Source organism: Sinohyriopsis cumingii, chromosome 12 (genome assembly GCF_028554795.1).
Source record: "Sinohyriopsis cumingii isolate HCF-2022 chromosome 12, ASM2855479v2, whole genome shotgun sequence".
Lineage (NCBI taxonomy): Eukaryota > Metazoa > Mollusca > Bivalvia > Unionida > Unionidae > Sinohyriopsis > Sinohyriopsis cumingii.
Window position 1 is genome coordinate 27,226,439 of NC_142972.1, and position 20,284 is coordinate 27,246,722.

At 38.5% G+C, this 20,284-nt stretch overlaps 1 protein-coding gene across 6 annotated transcripts in view; it reads right to left on the minus strand.

Annotated features, from left to right (window-relative positions):
• Positions 1–16,536: 16,536 nt before the first annotated feature.
• LOC149786144 (serum paraoxonase/arylesterase 2-like) overlaps positions 16,537–20,284 on the minus strand; it is a 53,621-nt gene continuing 49,873 nt past the window's right edge. For all 6 annotated transcript variants that reach the window (XM_089976493.1, XM_089976489.1, XM_089976495.1 and 3 more), the window contains one exon: positions 16,537–19,161. In XM_089976493.1, coding sequence (XP_089832619.1) covers positions 18,991–19,161 — 171 coding nt within the window. In that variant the 3' untranslated portion in view covers positions 16,537–18,990. The remainder of the gene's footprint in view (positions 19,162–20,284) is intronic.

A 20,284-nucleotide genomic window follows, 5' to 3' on the forward strand; every position in this document is an offset into this window, starting at 1 on the left:
GGTTAAATTTGATATTCTAGTGGTAAACTCATTATTCAGCTGATCAATTTCGTAACTACCGGTTGGTATACCAACAACGATCCAATCCGGTGTTCCATCGGGTTTATTCTTATTTGCAAAAACTAGTGAATTATTTGACATCAAATTACCGAATGATTTTGATCTAACATTAGGCCAGCTGTTGTAGACACGCAACTGTGTTAATGCAATTTCGCTAACGTTAATTGGTGTTGAGAAATTAATGCTAAACTCGGGTTTCGTTGAACTTAACGATATTAACGTTGTTGTTGGCGGTGTCGTGTTTGTCACGATCTGGGCTAACTCGGACATTATTAATATTCATTTGTTCAATCTCCGAGTAAATACTAATCATTGTAGAAAATTCTAGATCGGATATAATACCATCGTTGAGACTTTCAGAAAGTAGCGATGATAATTTCGAATACGCGTCACTTATCTTAGTTAGTTTATTTTTGTATAATAATAATTTCTCATTTGTGCATGAAGATATTTTCTTCGCAATTATATTTAAAACACCAGCGATTGTTGTTGCTGACGAGATTATTATTGTTGCAGCGATTGGCGCTATCATTGTTACCGCGGATAGAATTATTCCTGCACCAGCGACCACAGCAGATACCGCGTACACTGCAACGTCAATGATAACTAATTTGCGCTGGTATTTATTTATTTTTGTTTGATAATCGTCAAGTTGTTTTCGCAACGAATCCTGCCATGATCGCGCCTGATTGTAACGGTAATCAGATGCGGTCATATATAATATAATTCTCTGTATAATTCTGGGGGTGTTTCTGATAAATATTCGAAAACTACAAAAAAATGAATTGGGGTTGTTATGGTTCTATCTGGTGGTACTAGTTCGGTATAAATTATTTGCCCTTCAGTTAAGGGTACAATAATAAAACCAGGATAATATTCAATGAAAATTGCATTAGTGGTTTTTGCATTGAATTTTATCCTGGAGATAATATATATTCGATAAATACCCGTAATTGGCGCCTGAAGGTAAAATGGTTCAACACCAGGTGTCCATATATCTTTATGTGTATTTACCACAAATGGCACACTGCAGGTAACATTTTTTATTTCTACTTTTTTTGGTATCGAAATTCGCGATAATCCTTCAAGGTTCATTGACGATATTTTTGTGTTGATATCGTCAATTTCTTTACCTAATTGCTTTACGTCAGTGGCGTGACCAGTTTTATCGGCGGATTGATCAATTTTTGCTGTTGCAACAAGAAGTTTCGTGTTTAAATCTCGAATTTTTTCATCGTACGTTGATGTATCGACTTTTTGACGCGCTAATTCACGTACCACGTTAATTTCATCGTTGATGGATTTTATTTGTCCTTGCATCACGTTAATCCCCTTGGTAAATTCAGGAACAACAACATTACCAAGTTTAATAATTTCCTCGTTGATTTTTTTGTTGAGATCGTCGATCGATGGTTTCTGACCCATCGAGATATTTACTTCGTTAATTTCGGCAAGAATATTAGTAATTTCCTCGTTGATTTTTTTTATTTTTTTGTTGAGATCGTCGATTGATGTTTTATCGATTTTCTGACTCATCGAGATATTTACTTCGTTAATTTCGGCAAGAATATTAGTAATTTCCTCGTTGATTTTTTTTATTTTCTCGCTAAGATCGTCATGTGATGCTTGATCGGCTTTCTTATTTGCTAGTTCGTTTGCGGCGGAGGAAGTATCACTGGATGTTTTTATATTCTCGTCAAATTTTTTGCTAAATTTATCTAAAGCATCGTCAAGTTTTTTAAGGTCGTTATTTAGCCTATTAAGTCTTTTTGTCATTCTATCCTGAAGATCGTCGTGTAATGCTTTATCGGCCTTCAGGGGTAACTTTGCTATAATATCGGCGATATCAGCAATAGATTTTAATACCATCTCCGATTGGCGAGTAAATTGACTAATGTGATCGCGGTATTCGTCTCGCTTGATTATATCAGTTATTTTGACGTTGCTAGTTTGTAATCGCCCTTCTGCATTTTGAAATACAGCAACTTCACCAGGATCAACTTCTGACAGCGATAAAAGATTGTTAATATCGCTCTTGGTTGCAAACTTTGATGTATCGATGTCGACTGCATCTTTTTTTTCTTTCCTAAAGAGAGACCTACCGTAAATGTCAACCATGATATTTATCTACGGTATATTCAAATAAAATTTTGCGAAAAGGACGAGATGATTTTGAAATTGCATCAAGGACGTTAATTGACTCCGGGCCGCATATTGGTGGATCTGCTAATGTTTGTGTTGGAAGTGTTGAATACCAAACCGGAAGTTTTAGTTTTGACACGTATTTGATAAATTCATTTGGCGGTGCTAATCCGTATGAGTCGAAGTAAATAACTTCGCGAGGATTAATCGCGTAAGCAACCCAGTGAGTGCCAGGGCCGGAATTTTTATCGAGGTTTATTATTCCTGTCTCGGTGAGATTTGGTTTGTTAGGTAGTTGATCTCGCATAAATACGCCTCTGAAAAATTTTATTTTCTTTTTTTTTGCTTCACTTATTAAATCTAAATTTGAGGCTGGTAGGCTCGACTTAGACCGGATCCGTACGGGGGTCGTCTTAGGTAAAGGCCGGATCCTTGTTGCGGCTGCAACAATTTTGCGAGAAGAGAGGGGAAGAGAAATCCTCCCTTTTTTTTGCGATATCCTCTTCCAACAACTTTTCCTGCTATTGCGGAACCTATCCCACCAAGTGCACCTAATCCTACTGCCTTTGCGCCTGCTATTAACGCGGGTATAAGCGCAGCCAATGGAAAAATACCACCTACTTTGATCATATCTCTGATTGCTCCTATTGAGAGATTCAAGCGAATACCAGTATTTGCTGATCTGGCTCTGGTGAAATGTCCGTGTTGATTTTTAGTTAACGATAGTTTGTTAGGTCCACCGTGAAGTTGATTACTTTTTAAGGTTAAACTTAAACCTCGTCGCGCTGTTGTTGCTGCATGAAGTTTTTTCACCTGACCGGGGGTCAGAGTTACGCTGACGTGATCGTATGGCATATTAATAATCACTTAATCTAAATTTAGAATTTATTACATATTCTCTACGGGAGCGTCGATAACTCTCATTCTACCGCTGATGCCTTCCAGGAACATTGTTCTATCACTGAGAATTACTGCGAATACCTTATATAAATTATTTCCTGTTCGAATTCTAGCTTTGAAATGAATATCGACGACGGATTGCTTTATCAAATCGAGATGTTCCAAGGAAAAGTAATAAATAGGATAAAGTTTATTAAAATCTAGTTGTGATATTTGCAATCCAGTATCGATATTTTGATCGCGACCCATGAAACTTAACAATCGATGATATGCGCGAGCTGTCGAATAATTTTCAAAATTGATGGATATTTCCTCGGATGGCTCCTGTTGGCCATTTACTCTCAGTGACACGTTTGTTGCGCTGATATTATCGAATATCATGTGGCTATATAATTGATGATATCTTCGTGTATGCAAAAAAGCGACAAAGATATGACGTGGCGCAGAGGTACCTTGCTGCGATGCAATACGCCAAGTAAAATCACCATCAATATCAGTAGTTGTGGAATCTGTTGTTGTTGTTAGCCATGACATGATAGATTTACCACCTTGATTCATAAATGATAATAATTTTTCTTCCACGATTAATGATGGAGTTATCGCTGGCATCCACAAGGTAAATTTTAGTAATTTTACCCTACCTCCATGATTCGTGTGATCATTTGCACCTATCACGTTCGTTTGGTAATTGATATCACCTTCTCGCCAAATAGCATCATTACTATCTGCTTTTCTAATAAATGTTACGGTATGCTTTGCTCCGTAAATAACTTTTCTAAAATGCCTGCAAAATCCAAATATATGAGATAACGGAATAGCACAAGAGAATTTTCTACGTATATCCCACAACATAGATTTTCTCGTGGCAAATCCAAGATTATAATCAGGATTAGTGCCGAGGGGAAGATCTTGGATAGTATTAATAAGGACTGGGGGGGCGGCGCGATCTCTAGGTTGTCCGATATCAAGCGGTCTATTATCGGGACGATCAGAATTATCTTTGGCAAACATCATACCCGGACCAGCTGATCTGGTAAAATCATCCGAGTATCTCGCTAGACCTATTATCGTTGTTGCTAAATCAACATCATTGGTAATTGACTCAATCTCTTTTCCATCAATCATGTAAGTGGCGCTCTTGAATAATGCCATAATACCGTTATTAACAAATCCGACTCTAAAATCTGCTCCATAGAGAGTAACGCCGTCATCTCTAGTAATTTCACCGGTAACTTCGATATATGCCTCAGATGGAAGAAAATATCTTGTTGTATCGTGAACTTGAATTTCCAGGCGATTATCAGTATTTGGTGTAACTGTGTCGTACGAGAAATACTGGAAATCTCGCACTGATGTATCCCTACCTACTGGTTCATCCATGTCAAATACTTCATTTGACACTTGTGAGAACATTTATTATTAATAATATCATCTAAAACGAAGACCATCGCCTGAAACAAAACTTGTATTTGCTAGATTTGTCCTAGCAACATCCTGCGCTAGATTTGTCTTAGCAACTTCCTGTGCTAGATTTGTTATAGCAGCTTCCTGTGCTAGATCATTTATTTTTTTATTTGCCGCATCATTTATGGCCTTACTGACTTCAGGTGGCATTTCGCTGGTAATGGGTAATTTGACGGGTTGCTTTTTACGTACTAAACTTAATATTTTATCTTTGATAGCGTTGAAGCCTTTACTGGCCAAATTACCGATACCAGAAACAGCAGTCTCACCTATCTTTCCTATTGCTTTTAATCCTAGTTGTTTTACCATTGGTCCAATTTTAGGTATTACTCGCGTGACAAGACTTCCAATGATATCGCCAAATCCATTACCGTGAATATATTTGTATACTGGCAATCGAGAGTTTACTATGCGGACCTGATTAGGTCTGCGTTGATGTTTATGAATAATCATGTTATTTCAATTGTATTGATTTAATCGATGAGTTCATCGACAAACTCTTTATAAATGTGAGAATCGATGATACCACCACGGAATAATCGCTGACAAATATCTGATGCTTCGTTGACTATCTCACGGGAGTTATTTCCAGCTCGCTTTCCTCCGATTAATACTTCAAGGCGAGATACATCGTTGACAACACTATCGGGACAAACTGAATATCCGCTTCCTGTTTTTTTTGTTTCTGGAGATTCCAATGGCGTTGAGTAAAATATTTCGTCTGACGGCGATGAAGATGTCCCTGACGACGATAACCCTGACGACGATGACTTCGGTGGCAAATCCCCTATAGGACTATCTTGTTTAGGATATTTATCCTTTATAGTAAGATATGGGCTTATAGCAGCCTTTTCAGAAGTACCACTTCTCTCAGGTGGCGAACTTTCCTTACCTGTAGGTAATGAAAGAGGAGTGGGACGAGGAGGAAGAGGTTGTAATAAAGTAGAAACATCTGTAGGTAATGGATCGAGGTAGGAGTATGCTGATGCAGGAATATCCTTTTTAGGTGTTGCTAAAAATTCTCTTGCTCTTGCTCTTGCTATTGCTTTTCCCTCTGATAACTCTATTTTGTAATTACCAACATCCGATATAAATTTCCCAAAATCTTCATCGGAATATCTTACTGGTTTTCCTAAACTACCAAAATACATTATCGCATACCAATCAACAGTTTTAACTTTATTAGCATCAAATTCTTTTCGCAAAAAGAATCTTTTATTTTCCGTAGAATCATCCGCAGCCATTTGAACTACTGAATCATAGTTACCAAGTAAATAAAATCTTATTGGATTCAAATAATTATCCGCTGATACACTAGGATCAATTGTAAACGAACTAATAGCCGGTGATGATTTATATTCGGGTACAATTATCGGTTCATCACTCTGATCTTTTTTCTTTTTTGGTTTTCTTTCCTTTTTCTGAGGTGGAGTTCTTTCTTTTGGTCTAGCTCCTAATTCCTCTGGTTGAAATATTGGCTCCTGTGGTTGAATATCTTCCTGTGGTGCTGCTTTTCTTCCTCGTGTTTTAGTTTTTTCTTTTCTTTCTTGTTGTTTTCTTTCTTTTTCCAGTTGTTTTCTTTCTTTCTCCAGTTGTTTTCTTTCTTCCGCCTCTTGCTTATTATATCTTTGTGTATCTCTTGCCGTTTCTAAAAATCTTCTGTAACGCGGATCCGCTATCTTACTTATTGATGTTGTTTGTGTGTAAATTTTATATACCATATCATACCAATTATCGCGAGTTGCATATCTTTTTTTCCCCACTGCAGTCAAAAATTCAGCTCGACTACTAAAATATTCCTCCGCAAATTGGCCAATCTCATCTATATTATACAATGTCGAGAGGGGCTGTGATATTATTTCCCATCCCTCATCGGTGAAATTTTCTCTTAAATTATCGATATTAAACTTCCCTTTTATCATTGAGATTTTTCTTCCTCCCGGTTTTCCACCTCCAGGTTTTCCTCCATCAGCAATTGCAAGTTGTTGCGCCGCTGCTGCTATTGCTAATCGCTCGGGTAATGTTCGTGATTGATCCTCAATACCTTTCAACATAGGAAAGATTCCACGTTTTCTAGCATCTGGATCTTTTTCGTCGCCATATACAACCTGCTCAATTGTTCCGGTCACTGGCTTCAACCATTTTGCCGAAGTTTCTGAAATTCCATGTTGCATATCTTCGTAACCACGAACATTTCTCTTAAATAATCGTTTTGTCGGAATTAGCTTCTTTAATGCCGCTAATTGATCTCGCGCTAATCTAGCAGATTGAGGCTCTCCAACTGTGCTAACTTTTCGACTCATCTTATTTTCAACTATATTGTTTTATTGTGAAATAAAATTAGTATCCGCAGTCGGAATTTGCAATCACAAACAAATTTTACAATACCCCCCCCCAAAAAAATGCTGTTTTTTTTTATGTCTGAAAATGCACTTTGGGTTGAAATTTTGCGGATTAATTTTCGTAGGAGGGTTTATTTTTGAAATCTGAGGCTTCTACAGAGAAATGTTTGGTGGGAGGGTTAAATTTATCTGAGCCAGGGGGTCTGTACAACTTCCCTGCTGCTGTCCTAGTATGTGGACTGAACAGTCCCATGTATCCGTTTCTTGATCTGGTCACATACTTTTGGTACCATAGCAGCGGATTTCACTGTAATTAATGAATATAAAATAGTACCTTCTATGTGTTTTATAAGTGATTGGCTTATTCATGCACGAGGTGTCTGGAATATAGTGATACCGTTTGTATATCAGACCCTTTATTGGGGATTCAATCCCATCAGTAGTATATGGGGAAACCCTAGTCTCAAAGGAAATCTCAGTCAAAAAGGTCGTGGGCAACTCTAGCCTCAAGGGTTTTTGAAAGATCATGGGCAACTCTGGCGTCAACGGGAATTTAACATGGAGAATATTGTTCCTGTATACGGACAATGGAATGGATTGAGTTTGTATAGAGACAAAGGGAATTGAAGATTGGGATGTATAGTGACAATGGGATTTGAACATTGGGTGGCGTCATGGGGTTTATAGGGTCAAAACTTTTTATAGGGTGAAATATATTTGAAAGGACAAAGGGTTGATAGAGACAAACATAGCCATACAGAAACAAAAAAGTGTCAATGGAATACCCAGTCAAAAAGGTTGTGGGCCACTATAGCGTCAAGGGTTACTGAAAGGTCGCGGGCCACTATAGCGTAAAGGGGAATTGAACATGGGAAAATTGAATGGACCATTTTGGCATCAAGGGGAATTGAACATAGGGATGTAGAGTGACAATAGATTGGGACTGTCTAGGGACAATGGGAATTTAACATGGGGTATACAGGAACGTCACTTTGGGGACAATGGGACTTTAACATGGGAATATTGGGCATGTATAGGGACAAAACATATTGGGTTTGCATAGGGACAAGATGAATGATGACGTACTGGAGAGTGGCAACAATGTCCGCCAAGCGTTATATAAAGTTATATGTCCCACTCCGCCCAAAAAAAGACTCTTAGCCAGAATAGAGACTCCAAAAAGAAAAGTCTATTGTATGGGTACAAAACATTTATTCAAATATATACATGGGCTCTATGGCCTGTGCCTTGGTCTAAGCACTATCCATTTAATACATAGGAATTTGGACATGGAACAAACCTATTCACAAGTTATCTATTTCTTGGTTCTAGAAAAATTTCTTTTAAAAATTAAAGTTCATGCCTTCCAAAAAAACCTATATACAACGTATATGCATTTCAAAAAAGAATGACACTTTCATACTACAGTTAATGAGAAAAACTAAAACAAGATACAAACGATCAAATATAACAAAATTAGGGCTTTTATTTCATCAGTCACACACGTTTAAATCTGGTCAGCTACCATTTGTGTCCCAGCGTAGATGTTTCCCTTCCCATCACGTAGTCTCTTTCATCTGTAGATCTATTGGTATATCCATCATGCTAGGTTATTGTCTTCTTCCCATGAAGGTACAACGTATGCCATATGAATGGTCACTTTTCCATCGGTGATGTCAAATTTTTCTCTCTTCATCTGCACGTCTTCAATAACCCTCAATCGTTTGGAAGAAGTTAATTCTGCTGGTGTACTAAACCCGAACCATACAGATTTCAAACTGTCGTGATACATAGATAGGTTCAAACGACCTCGATCTTTAACTTGACACTGATGTTTGAGTTCCTCTAACAAGTGAGTCAGATAAGTCCGTGATGAAACCTGCTGCTTCCTTGACTGGAACCTCAGACACAAAGTCTTTAAAATTCACCGTGTAGGTGTAAGTTGTCCTAAATTTTCTCGAAGTCGCTGTCTGAGTCATTTGGATGCTAAAATACTCCTTTAGGTCTACTGAATCCATTTTCTTCTTGGACGCACTTTGCTGTGGCGGTATGGTGGTGAAAGTGGTCAATGATGTTTGTTCCTTCTCTTTTTTCATCTGCGTAGAGTGATTCACCTTTCTCGACCTTTGTCCTTGCAATGAAGTGTCGTTCTTGGACGTCGTCCCTATTTATGCCTGGCGATATCAGCGTGTACATAAGGTAAAGTCTTGTAGTCTGGAAGTCCCACTGGTTGTACATAGATTTACATGACATTAGTAAATGAACAACTAAGATTTGGTACTGCATTGGTGATATGATCGTGAGGCACGGCATCGCACTCGAGTTTTCTCTCGCTTGATGCTTGCTGTGTGAAAGGATTCATCTTTGTCGCTTGGTCTTTGTAGTTACAATGAACTATCGGTCTTGGACGTTGTCCCTTTTTATATGCTGACCAATATCGATGTGTCCGTACGGCAAAGTGAAGTGGTTGGGAAGCCACACTCGCTTCTGGTACACGATTCGATACATTTTTTTTCAAAGGTCGACAGACGATTTGGTGTGTGGTTAAACATACAATCGTGTGCGGTTCGTTGCTGGTCACTTTAAACTTTCCATCCTGTCCAGACTGCAAAGCTTCTTTCAGCATGCCAAAGTTCATCACTCGACTGGTGCGATAATTGAGAGTCAATCCTTTCAATTTACACTCCTTGTGCACTTCTCCTTGTTTGCCCCCGTGTTCGTAACCTTCATTTTTAGGACCGCCACTAGCAAAACTTAGAATTCTGTCGTCAGGGTGCTCGTCCGTCCGGGCTCTTAAACGGTCTCCTTCGATGTCAGGATGACGTTGACCCAGGCGATCCATATAGATGCAACTGTCCTTGTCAAAGTACAGGATGCGATCTCCTAACAGTTCTAAAGCTTCGTACAATTTTAAGCAAGTATGGGCTGTCGCGTAAGCAGCAATGATAACATTTCCAAATTTGTCGGCTTCTACAAAGTTCAGCTCTCCTTCGTATTTGACTAAGATCAAGTCCTTACGAACGACGTCCACGTGTTTCATGTATTTGGTTTTGTCGTGAATCATCTGGAAGTAGCGGGAAGGTTCTGTCAAATACTGCATCTTGGGTAAACACAGTCATTGTGAGATTTTACCCCACAAGCAATTTAACATCACTTTGGCAAATGATCGCCTTCCTTCGTTTTTCTCCACGTGGTCTAAAGCGATGCCTTTCTGCTCTCAGCATTTCTCTTTGAATTTCATTGTGTCTTCGGGAGTGTGTCCGCCGCTAGCTTCTTGTTTCAGTTTCAAAAAGGCATCCACGATCTGCGATAATGCCTTTCTGTGTTTCGTTGCCCTTGTGGTACTGTTATCTCTTGGAAAAGTGGTAAATTTCGTTCACTTCTAACAGCTGGTATCCCAGGTCCAGAGCTTTGAATAATTCCACACTGACCCAAGTTCCCGTGAAGGCGCGTTCTTCCTGGGTGTGCTGACAAGGTCGGTCTTGGTTGCATGTCTTGGCACAAGTACGGCACAAGGGAAGCATCAGTTTTCCTTGGCAATGGTGAGGTAAAATGGGATGGTACAAGTTCGTGGGAGGCAACACATTACGTTTAATCAATCCTTCGTGTTGTCGAACGTTGTCCAGGTCGATGTGTTCCATCAGCAATTGCGGGTGCCCTGCGGGAAAGCGACAATATTTGCACATGTATGGGTACAGCAAACACATGTCCAAGTATCTGATTTCTTCCCCTTTCTCCTCATCGGCATGGTGCAGCAAACAGGTGGCATTCGTCCATCCTCCGTACAAACTGTCCCTTGAGTTCAGAGGGTCCACCAACTTGTAACTTTCCACAATACGTTTAAACTCGCGATCGGTTTTCAAACCGTCATCGTACTCGTGTTCCCACATTTCCACCACTTCGTATCCTTGCTGTTCTGCACTTCAGCATCACTGACAAAAGTGGCCTCGTACAAGTCTTCCATGGTATGTTGTAAAAACTGATTTTTAGTGTCAGGTTGAGGGTAACAGAGGGGACATCCGTGAAATAAGCACCCGTACACGATCTTGGGGTTTCTTAAGTTTCAGCCATCCAATGAATACCTTCCAACGGTCTTTTCGCCTCCTCCGTTTCGAGCATGTTTGACCCATTTGTCCTCTTTGTAATGTAGCCAGTGTAGGGCTTTGACTCAGTATCAGCATTTGACAAAGTTCGTCGTTTGAGGGCCGATGACAGCCATGGTGTTTTTGGGCATGAAACGTTGGCGGTACACTAAGGAACACGCTTTGGCAATGGTGCAGGCTTCTTTCAAAGGATCGATACCTTCGTATTCCACGAACAGTTCTCAAAATTTTCCACAGCAGTGCCTTAAAATGGCCACGTCGGAAAGACAATACTTTAACAGTTCTTCCTGAAAGTTGAAGGGATCCGAGGCATGAGTGTGGTACCAAGCGTAGAAAGCTTCTTGTTGTTCGGTGTGCATGTTGTCGGGGTCATAGTAGTGAACATCAGGCAAATGGGGTAAAATGGCGTGTTTACTGGCTTCAGTACTGAAAAAGTGCGGAAAATTGCCTTTGGCCATTTCTGTCATTCCAAACATTTTAGGCATTCGGCTCAAACGCATGGCCAAGTAACTCATCGAATCAATAATTCGTACTTGTCCCATTTGCATGTAGATGAGTTTGGCTCTGTTCAAAGTCACTTTGGGATGTTCGGTACTTTGTTCCGTATAGTATCTCAATAGAAACTGTCCATCGTATCCCGAGAAATTGTGAGCCATCACTGTGGCATGTCTCATCGATGGGGTCTAAGATCCACTGGGCGAAACTGGCCAGCCTGTTAGGTCCCTGAAAGATTTTTTCACGTCCTCCAGGAATCTTGCTACAGTGAGGGCAATGCCTAAAGACTGGCTCTTGGATGCCCTTCTCGCACGCTTGATGAGCCATGAAGAAATTAGGAATGTGAATGCTAGTCTCTTGCATGCATTCAAATTGGTAAAGATGAAATTGCCTTTCTTCTGGTGGTCATCTTCCTCTTAATGTTTGGAATGGTATTTTGTAATGAAGCATTCATATTCCAAGTCCACAATTTGGCAACAAATGTGACATCGTTTCTTTCCTGAACATATGTATGCATTGGCACTGTTGGTACGTATGCCTTGTCCACAAGTAGGGCACAATCTCAGCAGTTGACAAGCACTTTTCTTCTGTGAACCTTGCGTCTTTAGATGTTGTTGGTAACAGGTAGGGCTGACAAAAGTGCGCTGACAAGTAGGGCAATGCACTCGTTTTTGTCCTTCGTCAAGACAGGGTTTAGAGGCCAAACATCCTCAGAATTTCAATCCACAATGCTTGTGTTGCTCTTGATTATTGGACAGCCCCACTTGCTGTAACAGTTCTGCTTCACTTCGTTGGTTGGCACGGTCCAATTGTCGAATAGTTTTCCATTTTCTTTTCCATTCTTGTCGGCATAAGTTTGTCCCACCACGATGGCACGGGCTAAACACATATTGTCTTGAGGAGGGTTGTTAATTCGGACGAGGCTCGTTTTGGTGCTACAAAGGTCATCTACCAATAATACCTTTTTGCGTCCAGTCCCTTGGGGAAGAGATATGTGGGTCATGAACAGTGTCGCTTTTCCATCGGTGATGTGGAACTTGTTAGATTGTTGCAAACGTTGAATCTTGTTGATGACTTTGGAAGGTGTTAATTCTGCTGGGCTGCTAAACTCTATGCAAGCAGGGGACTTCAAACTGTTATGATGAATGAAAAGTCTCAAGCGATCATCTTCTTTTGCGTCACATTGTCGGTTCAGTGTGGTTAACAAAGAATCCCACACCTCGGTGATGAACCCGTCTGCTTTCTCCAACGGTACGTTGGACTTGAAATCTTTAAACTTAAACGTGTATATGTAAGCCGTAGTTCTAAATTTTCTAGAGGCGCGCTTTTCCGTCTCTCGAATGTGGTAGTACTTTTCAGGGTTGACTGGTGATAGACTTTGGTTTGAAACAGGCTGTCTCTGTCTAGTTACAGATGTGGAAGGTGTTGGTTCAGGTTCGCTCGTGTCTTCGATCTGAGCGAACACTTCTTTCGCATGTGAGGCGATACATCACGTTGCTGCCTCTTAGCTTCTTCTTCTCTCTCACTGAAATCATGTGATCGTTTCATCTCGATTGCTGATTCAGAAAGGAGTAAACCAAGTTCATCCTCACTGTATATATACCTCTTGTTCTGACAATGACTTGATATATTTCACAAGGGTGAAAGCCAAACAGATAGGAACCCCTGGCTGACTTATGCGAACAACAATGGTGCGTCTTAAACACCTCATGCATTATGACGACCCTTCAATTCAAACCCTACCATGAAAGAAGAAAGTTGCATGACAGAAAAAAAACCAGACAGTTGGTGTCCTCAAGAGAACTAGAGACGGTACTGTGCCGCTCAGACACTCCAGAAAACCACGTTACTCGGCAATGATGTCTCCTTCTCTCAGTCACTTCTACTTTGTCGTTGACCACGATGTCTACCAACCCTCTTTTAACACACATTTTGTCTTCATTTGATATTCTTTTTTAAAATACTAAACCCATTTTTAAAAGAACTACCCTTTTTTGACAACAGCGAAGGTGTCTCCTGCTGTTACCAGTGTTGCTGCACCTACAAAGGTGATCTTTCCTAAGACCAAAGTATGAGACAGAGCAAATATGTTGTGAAGTTTAGTAGATGTATTTAAACAACAACTGTCAAGCCCCTATGTCCCTTTTCGGTCTGTGATAATAACTTGTGATACTTCGGATTTTCTAAAGTGGAAATAGGCTAAACAACATAAAGACCGTAACAACAAAAGAAAGCCTTAAATCTTCTATAAAAAGAAATTACATCTATAAAAAGAAATTCATCAAAAATAGAATTAAAGATTAACGATGACTAACCAACAAAACCGAATTTAACAAAGGCAATGACATGTGTAGAAATACCTCTCACTTTGAGAAGGTATGCATATGCAATCTGCCATGCACCAACAACTTGAAAAAAATATAAACAGAGAGAAACCTCAAGTCAAAATTAAGTTTGTTCAAAATTATTTGTGTTTTTAGGGAACATACCTAATCACTAATAAAGGGGGAAGAGGGGAATATAGACATAAAACTTTGATATTTCTGATAAAATGAGGGGATATTCCTAACGTTCTTAATCAGCTCTTGGACGGGTCTGTGGGATATCCTCAAATAAAGAAGTACATACTTCTGGTCACGTTGCAAGTGTGCACGTGTTTTGGAAAAGGTAAAAATTAAAAAATACATTTTTCTTGTCACATTTGTAAAGTGAAAAGTCTATGCAAGTGTCAAAAGCCAAAGTCATATAACTTTTGTACGGCTTGCAAACTTTTCCATTTTAGAAAATGTGAAGTTATTATCACAAACAGAAGAGGAACATAGGGCTTGACAGTTGCTGAGAATCTGTATATCTGCTGCAGACCCTGATCATCTGTATGGCTATTCCTTGGGTTCTACAGCAATGGCCATCTACCATCACAAACTTCTCCACTTGTTTAGGGTCCAGCTTTAGAATATTTCATCTGACAAGAACCCACATAGCCTTTGGATTGGCCACTGTGGCCAACTGGATAGCCTCCCTCCTTCCATAGTGTCCCTTTGTATAACTTCTTTAAACATTGTTACCATGAAGTGGAAAGTCATCGGCCAAGCATGCCCTTTGTGCTTGATCTCAAACTCCCTTGAGCAGCTATTTCTATTGTGAATGCTGCCACTGGTAATGTCCATTAGAATGATTGTCTGCTTCAGACTTCTTTCCAAGTTGACCACATCAATGATGGTTACTCCTGTTATGTGTTTAGGCTCTAACAAAATGTAACAAGAAAAAAGTGAAGACAACAAGCTTTATAAAATTACACAAATAATTTATTTCCCTAGAAAAACAAGGTAAAAATGAGAAAAAGAACTTAGTGTTTTATGAATTAAATCCAAAAATGATCAAAGAACAAGAATTAAAAAACAGAAGTCCAAAGTCCTAGTAATAAAAAGTCCTAATCAAACTGAGTTTGAATCCCGATGAAATCCAAAATGGAAGGTGATGATGTATGCTATGGTTAGCATCATACTGATATGTCAACAGTTCTTTGTTGAATAACAGAAAATAATATTCCAATTTGAATTTTGTGTAAATTTCGATAAATATCCTTGTCTAAGAATTAATTTAGAGCACTAGTATTTCCTGGGAAATCAACTTGAAATCTAAATAAACTGAAGAAAACAAAATAATTAACCCAAAACTGGTCACAACATAACACTTTACTTTATAAGTGTTAAGGCAAGAATAATTATTATTTCTCAAAACATCAGTAATAAATCTAACTACAGCGCAAAACATATGCCCGGACGTGGGTAAATACTCTGGAAAAACCAGAGTTTGAAACAATTGCTACATGTTATTTGTCACATACTCCAAGTATGGCCTCGATTCCACTTTATGATACTTCCTCTGAGAAAGAATTAAAAAAATATACAAAAGCTGTGTACTACAAACTATCTGGTTCTGAATCAAGGTCAGGAACTAGGTCATCATGAGAAACAATGTTTCTATAATGTTGTTTATGTCAAAAATATAAACAAATCTGTCAGAATTGAACTCTATTCCAATAAATAAAATTACATTACAATAGCAAGTAATGGAATAAAAAAAATTAAACTTAATAAAAACAAACAATTACATTAAATATAAATTAAATCAAATATACATAATACTCCTGTTTCATGAATCCACCTCTCCTACACCATCAGCTTCTGGTGGCTGGACTTTATTAGGCCCTCCACAGTGTCAACAAAATGAAAGTATTACATCACCATTACAAGATGCAGTTCCCATCACTCTTCCTGAAGGAAACCAGGTTGCTGGGGTTAGGCTCCCATATTTTGTAAAGATAATATACTACTTGAGTATCTCAGCAATGCTCAGGAGGTCTGCAAAAAATATGTTTGAGAACCACAGCTCTAGTGGATCATCCTGTTTGACACCAAACACACTGTACACATGTGCCGCCTCATTGACCTCAGTTTAAGCTTTTGCACCACAGCCTGTCCCTTACCTTGTCATTACTGCATGCCCAATATAGCTTCAACTCTGTATGTGTCCCCTGTCCAAGTGAACAACACAGCGCTGGTTGTTCCCTTTTCATGGCTCTTGCATTATTCCATGGCACATGATGCTTCACATAGCACTATTCTTCCCAGCAGCATCCACTTACACATGTGGTGGATCCCCCATCTTTTGGTATAAATAACCCTCTAAAACAATTATCCTGCTGCTTTTAAGGCCAGTTCATGTGGGAGTCTCTGCCATCCTGACAAAGAAGACCCTTCCATGGCCCTTTTGGGCTGGCTATCTGGTGTCAACCAACATCATAAGGCTCAGCAGGAGGAATTTGACCTTATGGAGGTGGTCTTACAAACCAGAGTTTGAGATGGGGGGTGGCCATGGGTGCTGGTTCTTCCTGTTCATCATCTCAAACCATGGTCATTTCACTGAATATGTCAAGCTTTTTTTTTTTATAGCTTTAACATTTCATTTATGATGTAAAGCATGGTGGAAAATGGATGGTGGGGGGTAAAATAAATGTAAATTGTAGGTATGATGGCCTTTTTATTTAAAATCATTTTTGCATACTATTATTATTTTCCATTGCTGTCCAAGTGGGCAGAAATTATGTGGCACATAACTTTCTTGCTAACAATGTGTGCTGAAAGGAAGTGAGTAAAAATTATGTGGTATGTAGCTTTCTTGTTAGCAATGTCTGGTAAAAGGAAGCAGGTAAAAGTTATGTGGTATGTAGCTTTCTTGCTAACAATGTGTGCTGAAAGAAAGTGAGTAAAAATTATGTGGTATATAGCTTTCTTCCTAACAACGTGTGCTAAAGGAAGTGAGTAAAAATTATGTGGTATGTAGCTTTCTTGCTAGCAATGTGTGTTGCCAATGAATTAAAAAAAATGCTATGCTGCAAGCATTAACCATCTAAATAATTAGTGTGTATTAATAAGCATTAGCCATCTAAATTATTAGTGTGTATTTATTTGGATGTACTGCTCTAATTGTCAGTAAATTCCTCTCTCTCTTGCAATAAGTCGGCACTCAACACAATGTATCAACTGCATCCAGTCAGTTTCTTTATAATGATTCATCAGCACTCAAAATTAGCTGAAGAACTAGTCACTGTTCATCTATCCATAGCAATAACTGCAAAATAATAGTATGTCACATTTTATCTGATGTGATTTTTTAAATATTTTATTAACCCCTCCCTCTTTCTCATTTTGTTATACAAATATGAAACCCTTGCACCTCAAAATGTCAAGATAACACAGAAGAGCAGTGATAACAAGACTTTTAGGATGGTCATCATGGCAGCTATATAGGATGCCAGATCAGTTACATTTTCATTTAGAACCTACTAAAGACAACACAGAAATATTTCTGTGAAAACTTGATGTTGATATGACAATATATTTTTATGGAGTAGCATGATTTGCAAGACGACCTCAATGATTGGCAGATTAAGAATTGCTGTCAATATGAGGATGTAAGAATTGCTGTCAATATGAGGATGTAAGAATTGCTGTCAATATGAGGATGTAAGAATAGTTGTCAATATGAGGATGTAAGAATTGCTGTCAATATGAGGATGTAAGAATTGCTGTCAATATGAGGATGTAAGAATTGCTGTCAATATGAGGATGTAAGAATAGTTGTCAATATGAGGATGTAAGAATTGCTGTCAATATGAGGATGTAAGAATTGCTGTCAATATGAGGATGTAAGAATTGCTGTCAATATGAGGATGTAAGAATAGTTGTCAATATGAGGATGTAAGAATTGCTGTCAATATCAGGATGTAAGAATTGCTGTCAATATCAGGATGTAAGAATTGCTGTCAATATCAGGATGTAAGAATTGCTGTCAATATGAGGATGTAAGAATTGCTGTCAATATCAGGATGTAAGAATTGCTGTCAATATGAGGATGTAAGAATTGCTGTCAATATGAGGATGTAAGAATAGTTGTCAATATGAGGATGTAAGAATTGCTGTCAATATGAGGATGTAAGAATAGCTGTCAATATGAGGATGAAAGAATTGCTGTCAATATGAGGATGTAAGAATTGCTGTCAATATCAGAATCTTTAGAGGATGACCATATTATTTCCCATGTCTATCCATCACCACATGTGGACTGTTGTTGTTTTTTTTTAGGGTTTAACACCATTTTTCAGCACAAGATAGGCTATACATGGTGGCCAGTATTAATGGTGGAGGAAGAACCCTGGAAAACCCTGGAAAGAACCACCAATCCTTGAGAAGCTACTGACAAGCTTTCTCACATACCCACACTGGCTGAATCTAACACTTGAACCCACATGGACAGAGGTGAGATGGCAGTGATCCATAATGGTAAGCGCTTTAGACCACTTGGCCACTCAGGGATTTAGCTTCATGAAGTGATGGTTTGACAGAAGAAAGGATTGACAGAAGAAAGGAGTGATGGATGGATAAACAAACATGAGAAATCCTACATGTACATTGACTCCAATGGCTGCAATATAAAAAAAGTCACTAATATATGCTCTACTTCCAGACTCTATGACCCCACCCATGGGCTTAAGACAGGGTCAAAAGTGGCAGCAAGACAAATATAAAGTATATAATAATTTTATATTCCAAAAATGAAGAGACATGTGAGAGGGGTTATTAAAATATGACTGATGAAAAAAAACTTTAACCAAAACTATTATTAACATCATTCAAGATGTACTTTTTATCCCTTGACCTGATAGGGAAAAGAGGAGGATACGTAAATATTATAGACAACCTCAATGCTGGATGCCCCGTTTTGAGGGGCATGCAAAACTTTAAGAATTTTAATACTGACGATGTCATTACTAAAATAAGTGATACGTACATCTCATTGTCTGCAAAACATTGGCTTGACAAAAATGCATGGCAACCAGCAAGTATTACCTTTAATTATTTGACCTGAACATCAATAAGTCAATATAAGTCAATATTCCTGGCATCACATGACTGAATGGTTTAGTCAATATATTTGGCATCACATAACAACAGTTGTGATCCAATGGAACCAATAAGAATTCTTCCCTTAAAGTTTGTAGCTACTGTACTAGCAGAAATTTCAGTTCCATTGTTTCGGTAGACTTCTATCACATCTGTTATCAGACCTTTTGAAGTCTTCATACGGAAAACCTGTGTAAAGAAAAAAACTATTTAGAATCTAAAATATTATCTATTTACTTGTGTATAATGTGTACAGTTGATCTGCTGTTGATCTGATGAATTATGGTCCATGCTGTTTGTCCAATGATTTTAAATGGAATGTATTGCTGTTGATCTGGTGAAGTAGGGTCCATGCTGTTTGCCTAATGATTTTAAATGGAATGTATTGCTGTTGATCTGATGAATTAGGGTCCATGCTGTTTGCCTAATGATTTTAAATGGAATGTATTGCTGTTGATCTGGTGAAGTAGGGTCCATGCTGTTTGCCTTATGATTTTAAATGGAATGTATTGCTGTTGATCTGGTGAATTAGGGTCCATGCTGTTTGCCTAATGATTTTAAATGGAATGTATTGCTGTTGATCTGATGAATTAGGGTCCATGCTGTTTGCCTAATGATTTTAAATGGAATGTATTGCTGTTGATCTGGTGAAGTAGGGTCCATGCTGTTTGCCTAATGATTTTAAATGGAATGTATTGCTGTTGATCTGGTGAAGTAGGGTCCATGCTGTTTGCCTTATGATTTTAAATGGAATGTATTGCTGTTGATCTGGTGAATTAGGGTCCATGCTGTTTGCCTAATGATTTTAAATGGAATGTATTGCTGTTGATCTGGTGAAGTAGGGTCCATGCTGTTTGCCTAATGATTTTAAATGGAATGTATTGCTGTTGATCTGATGAATTAGGGTCCATGCTGTTTGCCTAATGATTTTAAATGGAATGTATTGCTGTTGATCTGGTGAAGTAGGGTCCATGCTGTTTGCCTAATGATTTTAAATGGAATGTATTGCTGTTCATCTGGTGAATTAGGGTCCATGCTGTTTGCCTAATGATTTTAAATGGAATGTATTGCTGTTGATCTGATGAATTAGGGTCCATGCTGTTTGCCTAATGATTTTAAATGGAATGTATTAATGCAGATCTGCACTCTAAATTACACATAGATAGTCATCCTTGTTTAATTAAACAATAATAAAGAAAATACTGATATAACAATGTATTTTTTAAGTCCCAAAATAATTTTTTCTTTTTCATTTGAACCTGATACTGAAATAATGAATTCTGAAACTGAAAATATCAGAAAACGACAAACA